Consider the following 10445-nt stretch of genomic DNA (forward strand, 5'->3'; position numbering starts at 1 on the left):
GGCGGCGAGGATTGGGGGAAGGTGGGAGAGAGCAGGCAGCAGTGGGAAGGATTCCGGCGGCCTTAGCCACCGGTGGGAAGTCGAACACGGTGAGCTAGGGAGGGGGAGAGAGCATCGTCCATGAGTTGGTTTCTTTTATTCATATGTAATGTAAGCATATACAATGGAGTGGTTGATTGGAATGGGTTGAATATTGAATGAAATTTTGGTTTTCGGCACTGCATAGAGCTCTGTTGTGTTATTTCTCACTCCTCGCCTCACTCGAGTTAGGTCCGAGCTAACCTTCTCAGGTTTGATTCCCTTTATCTCCTATTTTATTATTCTGTCTATTCTACTGTTGTTCTTCCACATTCCTAACTGTTGGAAGTAGAACTGAACTGAGAAAGAGGTGATTGATCTCACTCATATTAAATCCATTTTATCTGAAATTTTGGGCAAAGGATCCATTTCCCTAGTCGATCTGATCGCATGAACCTCATTCCCAACCGTGCTTCATACTGTGAGTTACTAGTCGGAGACCAAGCCTTATTTCTCTTCTATTGCCTCGGTTAGTTTCAGGTAAACTTTATTACTTTCCTGGTTGATTATTGGGACTGATGCTACTTCCGATCAGAAGGGCTCGCAGTCACAATATACAATCTGATATTTCAGGTTGAACAGTGTTCATATGAGGAAGCCTTCTCATTCCAAATACGTCCTGTCCTACCATTAGTTTCTGTTACGATTCTAAGGGTTGAAGAAAGGTACTGTTCATTGAAATTACAAATAACGCCCTTATTCCTTAAAGTGATCCTGATTAGTCCTATTTTGTTGAACTTCCACATATACCCTCTAGTCCTTTGCTTATTCTCACCCCTTTACATTTTATAATGATTTCCAGAATTACCCTCCCCCCACTTTCTTCTTTACTTCTATTAAGTCCCTAACTTGTTTGTTGGCCTAAAGTATCAGCTAATTACAAAACTGCCACTCAATCAATATTTTGGGTTTTTTTAGTACCTTTATGGGCCCATAGCGAACCAAACAGGGTTTTTGACCCTGGTATCACATCACTTAGCCTCTCTTACGATTTGCTAATGGAATGAGTCAAGGTTTAGTTTTCATTTGAAGCGGAGATAGTTTTCATTTAACCTGTTCACAGTCACATAACAGCCCCTTCTCATTTTCTTCTCTTATTCTCTCTCTTATTGCCCTTCACTTACAAATCCATCCTCCAATCTGCATTAATGGGTATCCTATCCCCTTGTTGCTATCAGACAACAACTTCAACTCGTGCAAGAGAACTTGAGAAGGTTGAAGTGGATCTTAAAGAGACAATGACAATGCAAGGAATTTAACCAATTGCTGGTCAAATCCGACGTTTGGAATCTTCCTTCAATCAACTGATCTTAGTCATTGAACAATGGTGTAAGAGCAAGAATAAAAGCCACTGATGGAGGACAAGGAGGCACCACTGATCGTTGAAGATCAAATTGTGGAATAACATAAAATGGTTCCAATTGATTTACTGCTTCAAAGTTGCATCCTCGACAATGAACTTGACGATGATTTCATACCATTGAGTCAATGATCGTTGATCGCGTGCTCAACAACTGGAGAATTTGTGTGGTTAAGATTGTCCGATAGTGCGCCAAAGGACTTTATCTTCGCCCATAGTTGGGGTTCTATGGGCCTTAGGCTTCCTACTTTTGGGTTTATTAATTCTAATGGACTTTTTTTTTCTTTCTTTTTTGGATGAATAAAAAATTCATTACAAAGGAAAGAGAAAGGAAGAGCGAGGGGTGGGGGACAATACAACAAACAATTTACAAGACCCTCCCATGTTCTCAAATTTTTGGAATTTGATGGCACCGATCGAACCACTGCCAGTGGGACAAATAATTTTCCTTAAAATATGAAATTGTATAAGCTAAGATACCTACTGAATCTTTGTCAAACTTCAATAGAATTGAATGCTAAGCATCACCACACCTAGACAAGACACCTCCCAAAAACTCAGGTCAAAGGGACTCAAGTATCATGGTAATCCTGGACTGAATTTCTAAAGCCAGCTCAGCAGATTCTTTATGAAAAAACCATCTCCTACCAACTCCCAACTCAATTAAGTCTCAACCCAACAAAATGGGGCCAGCTACACAAATCCCATGTTGTCATTCAACTGTATTCAAAGCAACACTTGCCAACCCTATGCATGCATGTCTTTCCCACTTGCCACCGCCATTGAAAACTTAAGAGACACAGGAAAGAACCTCAGATCCAACCTCTGATAAAATATCAGCAAATAGAAGGACTGGAAATAGCATAAAAAAGGGGCTCCCCCCAAATAAGTTTCACACTTATCTCTATCTCTATTGCTTGATTTTATTTTTTCCTTCTCTTTAACCTTAGAGGTTATTGATTTGCCTCAGTATACACTACAACTCATGTACCAGTTAAAGTTAGCTTCACACAGGGCCCCAAGAAGTTCAGCTGCAGGGGTAAAAGAGTCGGGTTTTCAATCAGCATGCATTTTGCATGTTTCAGTTCTATTTGTAAGATACAACACCCACTCAATTAAAGGTGAATTCTGCCAAACTAGTCAACCACAATGATAGATATCTAAATCCTAAAACAAAGAAAACGCCCCTTCCTAATTTTCATTATTTATTTTGTCAAGTGTGCTTATCAACACATCTGGGAGACCTAAGCATCACAAGTCTTCATTCTCAAAAGCAGAGGTGAAAGCTAGTTTTACTATATCCCTATCTTGTAGTATATTAATCATTTTGAACACTGGATTCAGTTTAAATTAATTGGTTCAATCAAAAATTTTGTTGCACCTCCATCAGGACAATATTGTTAGCAACATAAAATAAATCAAAAGAAGTATATATTCCTTGCCATAAAAAACCAATATCGTTATCACGTATATTTTTTTTCTACCAAGAAATAATCTTAAGGTGCACCAATTTTTCCCTATCAATACAATGCATATCATCAGAAAACTCTTTCACTTGATAACAGAATCTGGCAAAGATCACACATGCAAATGATAAACAGGTAAATCAAGTATATGAAACAAGTTTGACCTGATTCATATCGATCGTTTGAATAGCTTCCCCACGTGTGAAGATTATTGCATGGTTCTGATTTTCGGGTTTCCCTTCTCCAAGCTTGGGATCTCCAGGAAGCTTGATGGAATATATTTCCTATAAAAAATAAGAGATCTACAAATGTCATTATGACGAAATTTTTTAAAGAGAAACCATGCATGCAAGAATATAGCACAAAATGAAAAAAGAACAGAAACAACAAAATTCTGAGGGGGGAGTCAACCCAGACATGCGCATCCCCTCTAAGAAGGGAAATATTTGTTGGTTCCTGATCCAAGATAAGGAGGTAACTTGTTGACAATATGCAAATGTCACGGATGCATAAGGCAAAAAAACGTGCAATCTGTGAAAACATAGGCACCTTGAATGTTTGCCCCAGTGATTAAAAGAGAAATTTACTAACTAGTCAGTCCAATGTTCCTTCTAGAGTTCAGGTAAGAGTTTTGTGGAAGATGACCCCATTCATCATGTGTTGGACCATTATAAAGTCAATTAATAGTGAGACATTAATTCCCTCCCTAAGTCCCTTCTCTGAGCCTCCTATGTCCCTACCACCTCAGTTGGCTTCCACCGCCGGAACCCCTCTCCTTCAACCTCGAACGTCTGCCAGCCCCTCCCACTCCTGAACCTTTTCCCTCCCCTACCATTCACACCTCCATTTTCTCTCCTCCCAACCCTCCGAAAACATGAAAATTTGTGGCCTCATCCAACTCCCATCCTTCCCGTGTCAGTCTCCCCTTATCCTTCGTCCCCCACACTCAGCAATGACTCTCTGGTGGGTTTCTGCCCTGCCGGAATGCTCGACTCCAAGATTGATCAATGGAGTAATTGCCTCGTTGGGCATTTCCTCGGATACAGACCTTTTTTCCCAATCGTGAAGTCATCTCTCTCATGGCAATGGCGAACTTCTGGCATGCTGCAAATGTTCATCCTGGACAACAGAATTTTCAATTTTAATTTCTCAAATGAAGAAGAAAAGAATGCAGCCTTAGGAGGAGGCCCCTGGTTTATTGGCAAAAAACCAATCTTCCACAGACAATGGGATCAGCATCTATCCCTCAGTAAAGTCGACATCAAAGCTATCCCGGTTTGGATATCCACGCTCAATCTTCCCCTTTACTACTGGTGTGCCCAAGGTCTCAGGCTCTCAGCATAATAGGCTCTGTCTTAGGCAAGCCTCTGTACACTGATCACAGAACTCGCATCCAAGATCATCCGGCATTCGCTAGAATTTTTGTTGAGCTCTCAGCAGATGTCACTCCCCCTTTCTCAGTTGCCATTCATGATGAAGACAGATTCTCCTTCTCCAAGTCATACATTAGGAGTGGTTGCCCCCCTATGTACTATTTGCAAATCATTTGGCCACAAGACCTCCTCTTGTATCCCTAGGCATGGTCAGTTCGAAGAAGAGATACGCCATGATCCCAATTCTCTACCTCAAGAATCTCCTAGAGGGAGAAAGCATCGCCATAAAGTTTGTTGTCATCGGGGGTTAGCCACATAAAGTTTGTTGTCATCGGGGGCAAATGGCTAACCCCCGCCCCTGTGAAAATCTCCATTCTCCTAGCGCCAAACCTTCTTCAATCGGACCGTTGAATCCTTTGCTTCAGATTGACAGTTCCAATCAGTTTTCCCTCCTGTCCAATCCCTCCAGTTCTGAAGATGGCTCCCTGTCGCCTCAATCCCTTCGTTCTCGCTACAGACTCCCCCCTTACTGTTTCGGGCATTGATTTATTTCAACCCTCTTCTCCTCCTCCTATCCCGATTGATGAGCCCTGCCATCCTTCCCTGTCTCTTCTCCTTCTACGTCTCCCTCTCCTGGCTTTCCACAACAGAAGTGGTCATGTTCAAATCGCTTGCAAATTGGATAGAGCCCTTGTCAATGAGATCTGGCTTAACTCTTTCCCATCTTCCCATGCTTCTTTCGATCTCCCCAACATCTCCAATCATTCTCCCATCTCTCTCTTCGTCCACCCCCTCATATCCTTTGGCCCTAAGCCATTCAAATTCTTTGACATATGGATCCCCCACCAAAGCTTCCTCCCCCTAGTTCCGGAAGCTAGGGATATTCCTGTAAACTCCCCCTTCTCCCCTCTTATTTCTTTTTTCCAGAAGGTTCAAGAATGTCAAAGCCACTCTCAAAAGTTGGAACTCTTTAACACTTTTGGCAACATCAATGACCTGGTCCTCTGCTGTTAATCCAAACTGGACTCCATCCAATCCAACCACCTTTATGACCTTCACAATCCCTTTGCTGCAGATGAGGAGAAGCAGGCAGCATTGAATCATTCCTCTCTCCTTGCTCAAGAGGAAAGCTTCCTTCGTAAAAAATCCACAATCAAATGGCTCGAGCTTGGCGACTCCAACTCTACATATTTCCATTGATCTCTTAAGGTCAGAACCAATGCCAACTCCATTCCCAAGCTCTTCTCCAACACCGGGATTGAGCTGGTCTCACCTAAGAACATCAAATTCGAAGCCATCTCATACTTCACCAACCTCTTCTACCCCCTTCTCCCTCCTCCCCTCCCCCTTGCCTAATGATCTCCTTAATAAATTCATTCATGATCATCTCTTGTCTTCCCTCCAGGCCATCCCTTTAGATGATGAAATCTTTGCTGCCATCCTCTCCCACAACTGTAACAAAGCCCTTGACCTTAATAGGTTCAGTATGGGATTATTCTGTACCTGCTAGCACATTATCAGAGATGATCTCATTCATGCCATCAAAAGTTTCCTCCTCAACCCCTCCTAGATTCAAGGTGTTAACCACACCTTCCTTCGCCTCATTCCCAAAAAAGAGGGCGCCCAGCCCATGCCTGACTTCAGACCCATCTCCTTTTGCAACCTCTTGTACAAATTCATTGCCAAAATGTTGTACAACAAAATCCAGGTTGTCATTGATTCTCTTGTCAACCCCAACTAACTAGCTTTTTATAGCTGGAAGGAGCCTTGCTGACAACATCATTCTTTGTAATGAAATTATCAAAGGGTTTTACCATAAATCTTATTCTAATGCTACTCTACTCAAGATTGACATCCATATAGCTTTTGATTTATCCGTTGGGATTTAATCTCTAGGATCCTTCATATGTCCTTCCCCCCCTCCTTCGTTCATTGGATATGCTGCATCTCCTCTCCCGCTTCTAGTTAGGTCGATGCGAGCCCTGCTGGTTATTTCTATTCTTCGGTTGGTATCCACAAAGGATGCCCCTGTCTCCCTTCATTTTCTCTCTTTCCCGCTCCATCCAATCCTCCACTGATCAGCACCTCATCTCCCCCATCCCCAAATGCAAGGGTCTTTCCTCACCCACCTTGCTTTTTCTGATGACCTCATGATCTTCTCCAAAGCCGATTCTTCTTCCATCTACAAAATCATGTCCTCCCTTCACCTTTCCGAATCCCTCTTTGCGCTTTATATCAATCTCCTCAAATCTAACATCTTCCCTTCGGGTGTCTCCACCGTTAGCAGAGACAACTCCTTGCCCTTTCTGGCTTTTCAATAGGATCTCTCCTTGTCAAATACCTGGGATTGCCTCAGATCTCCTCCAGACTCTCTTCCGACCACTGCTCCCCCCCCCCCCTTTTTTGATCTTATGAGAAAAACGCTCTAGCTATGGAAAGGTAAGCTTTTCTCCTATGTTGGTCTTCTGGTTCTCATCAAATGTGTCCTCTAACCCATGTACCCCTATTGATCTGCAATTTTCATTCTTCCCTCAGCCAATACCAACGCCAATGACTCCCTTCTAAATCTTCCAAATTCCTCCATCCGATGTCTTGGACTAACATTTGCTCCCAAAAGCTGACGGAGGCGTAAAATTGAGGCAAATCAAAGATGTCAACTCTATCGGCATCTTAAAGCTTATCAGGAAAATCGCCTTTAAGCATAACAATATCTGGGTCTCTTGGGTTTACTAATATCTTCTCAAGAGTGACTCTATCTGGACTCTGACCCCCCCCTCTGATGCCTCTTGGCTCTGTCGCAAAATCCCCAGCCCTAGGCGTTATGACTTTGGTGCGATTTTATATTCTATTGGAGATGGTTCCTCCACTTCCCTTTGGCTAAACCCTTGGCACCCCTTTGGTATCCTGCTTTCCATGGTTCCTCCCAGATCTAGTTATTCTTCTAGGCTGAGCTGATCGGGCAGTTTTGATGCCATCTTATCTGCCAATAGTTGGTCGCTCCTTCCTCTCCCCCTCCTCTCACCGTTATCTGGTCCCCCCTTCCCCCTATCTCCCCTGGCCACTGTGGAAGGGACAAGGTCCTTTGGCTCCCCTCCACCCAGGGATCGTTCACTTCTGCCTCTGCTTTGGATTTCATCCGTTCTAAAGGCCCCCTTGTGCCTTGGGGCAACACCATCTAGTTCAAAGGTCACATTCCTTGTCACAACCTCACAATCTGACAAGCTATCACTACCTACCTCCCCACCCAGTCTTTCCTCATCTACCAACATATTAAGGTTTCCCCCTCATGTTGTCTCTATTGGAATGGCTCTAAAGATGTCGACCATCATTCCTTCACTTGCCCCTTTGCCTCCTCCGTTTGGAAGAGGGTCCTCAGTTCTTGCAGGCCATCCCGCATAATCATCCTTCCTCTATCTAGAGAATAAATTTGTATTGACATGACTTTGGAGGGTGTTCTACTTGCGACACGATAGGGAAGCTCGCTTTTTGTGCCACGATTAATCATATTTTGATGGAGCCAATTCCTGATCTTATGAGAAGATTTGGAAAGCCATCTACTTTAATGTGAGCTCCAAGTTTAGTGGTCTTCGTCACCGCCCGATTAGTGATACCCCGAGGAACCATTGCGCCCATGCCAATGTATCTCTTCTCTCAGCTGGGCTTCTAGCCCCCGGTTGTTGTTCCCTCCCCTGAGGGCTTGCTCCTTATGGCTTCTCCCCTAGCTCACCCAAAAAAAAAATAAATAAATAGTGAGAATATTCCAAGGTAGGAGGCAACGCATATACAGAGATATGCCATTTTCTTATTTTCTTATTAGTCCTCAAGGTATTGTAAGACACTTATTGATGATTTTGGAAAGAATTTCCATTACCCATAATGGTACTAAGACACTTAATGTGTTTTTCTGTTTTGGGCAACTTCTTCAGATGTAATTTGAATATGGTGAATGTAGATGCAGAGTGTATGCATTATAAATAGCAACAAAAGAGCTCCTTTGTCCATAGACGCTTTAACAATGGGATTATTAATGTTAAACATTAGGCGACATCATAGTGCACTAATCACAAGCGGGTGCAGAAATTACATGTCCTGTGCACAACAAAGATTCCCCGTTGGATATTGCATCCAGGCCATGTTAATAGATACAACAAACCTTTTTGTGGGTCAAACCAATGATTCTCTTCTCAAATTAAAAGTCTTTAATTCTTTTTTCCGGTTTGTACCTCCGTGAGGTAGGAACGTTTTGATCATGACTAAAAGACAAGTTGTAGTTCCCCAATGCTAGGTTTACATGAATATATTTCTCTAAACAATTTTCAACTTTGCAAAAGAGAATTAATTGCATTATATGAATCAGAGTGGGAGGGCATAGGACTAAGTGCACAAATATATCAACAATAGTTACCGCAGATCTTCCAAATCCAAAACCCCAAATTCAACTAACATGTGATCCCCAGCTCATGAAAGAAGCAACAGAAAGATGGATGCAATAAACATGTAGCAGATGGGAGACAATTACAACATCTCAAAAATATGATCTAAGGATCTTCCCAAAAAGGATAGTGAGATTAATACTAGTATAAGCCTACAGACTCCCATGGGGTTCTCTTCGTATAAGAATTAGAAAGATATTCAACATCTTTAAAATACGGAAGTCAATTCTATAATCACTGGTTTCCTCAGAGGTTTACCAGTTCCTCATAAAGCAGCTCTGGGATAGTTTCTAAAATTTGGATGTCTCTTGTTATCTGCCTATGGAAACATAAACTGATGCATATGAGTGTGTTGGAATGCATCAATTGACACTCCAGATTTCTGTTCTGCTTTACGAGGGTAATTAAGCCACTGTATTCTCCTTATGAGTCTCCATCATTGTAATCAACAAAATCCAAAATTTGGAGTTTGGATCCATGGTTAGTAGTAAGCATGCTGCATTCACTCTAGGAAGATGTAAACAGAAAAATCTTATATAACAGATGTTACTCTACAATCTGATTCAGAAAAACTGACGGGCCTACTGCCAATTCTATAAATTGCCACTTTTAACAAATACACTTTATCCCAAATTAATACCAAATTCTCTGATACTACTAGACTGACAAGAATAAGGGATATTTCTGATTCTTCTGTCGGATTTTATCCATCCAATGAGCAATTACCACATACAATCTATACAGTGGAACTTGCTTGTTTGAGCATACCAAATCGAAAAAAGTATCCAGTAAATTATTAACACAAGTAGAACATAAATTTTCTATTATTTAGAGATTGTCTACTCATTGTGATTTAACCAAAACAAAACAAAAAAACTTGTCTACCTGATCCTTCCCATGTACATCAGCTTTCACAAGTTTTGAATAAAATTCCCTCAAAACTACACCTTCAGCACCAGCACTTTCTTCCACATGTATGTAAGCAACCCGAAGCGCTTCATTCCTGATTATAAAAAATAAAGAAACAAAATTTCTATAAAAAAAGAAAAAATGAACATCCTACGTAATGCCAGGAAAAATCTACTCAGTGGAAAATGATGATAGAATAAAATTAAAATATAAATACCATAAGTTTATAGAAATCAGGGGTTTTGCAACCTAATGATTGAGTGGTAGGGTCCCAAAATAGAATGTGAGTATTATATTCAATATCCAAGCTATCACATTATATCTATTAGGCTGAACTGCAGATATGACATCAGGTCCAATTGCCAAAATTGCACCTGCCACCACATGTTTACCTGAAACGGCACCTGGGGTCACCATCATCACATGAATTGCACACATTACCTTTAAAATTTTTTATTAAGACAATACTACTCCACTTCAAACCCTTCACCATAGAAGTGACCAACAAAAGAGGACTCATGGCCACCTGATTTAGACCAACCACGGACAGTCCGGAAGAGAATCTACAAAAATCAATTTCTCTCAGATGATCCTTCTTTGAATGAGCAGCAGCAAATTTCTCGATAAAGATCAGATAAGAGTAAGAACCCAGAAAAGTACCAGACCTCAGCCACCCATATATATATATATATATTTTGGATGAATAAATAATTCATTACCAAGGATAAGAATATACAAAGAAGAAGGGGGGGGCAAAGGAAACAAAACCCACAAGGGGCGCATCAAAACCGCATAGGATGAACTAGGGGAGACAGCCATTGGGGGG

At 41.5% G+C, this 10445-nt stretch overlaps 1 protein-coding gene across 2 annotated transcripts in view; it reads right to left on the bottom strand.

The window, feature by feature from the left end:
- The window catches only part of LOC122081999 (callose synthase 10-like), a 107927-nt gene that overhangs the window by 12298 nt on the left and 85184 nt on the right, over positions 1 to 10445 (bottom strand). For both annotated transcript variants that reach the window (XM_042649466.1, XM_042649464.1), the window contains exons 35-36: positions 9596 to 9713; positions 3069 to 3188 (exon numbers count right to left, since the gene is read on the bottom strand). In XM_042649466.1, the coding sequence (XP_042505400.1) occupies positions 3069 to 3188; positions 9596 to 9713 (238 nt within the window). The remainder of the gene's footprint in view (positions 1 to 3068; positions 3189 to 9595; positions 9714 to 10445) is intronic.

This window comes from Macadamia integrifolia, chromosome 6 (assembly GCF_013358625.1).
Source record: "Macadamia integrifolia cultivar HAES 741 chromosome 6, SCU_Mint_v3, whole genome shotgun sequence".
In the NCBI taxonomy this organism is placed as follows: Eukaryota; Viridiplantae; Streptophyta; class Magnoliopsida; order Proteales; family Proteaceae; genus Macadamia; species Macadamia integrifolia.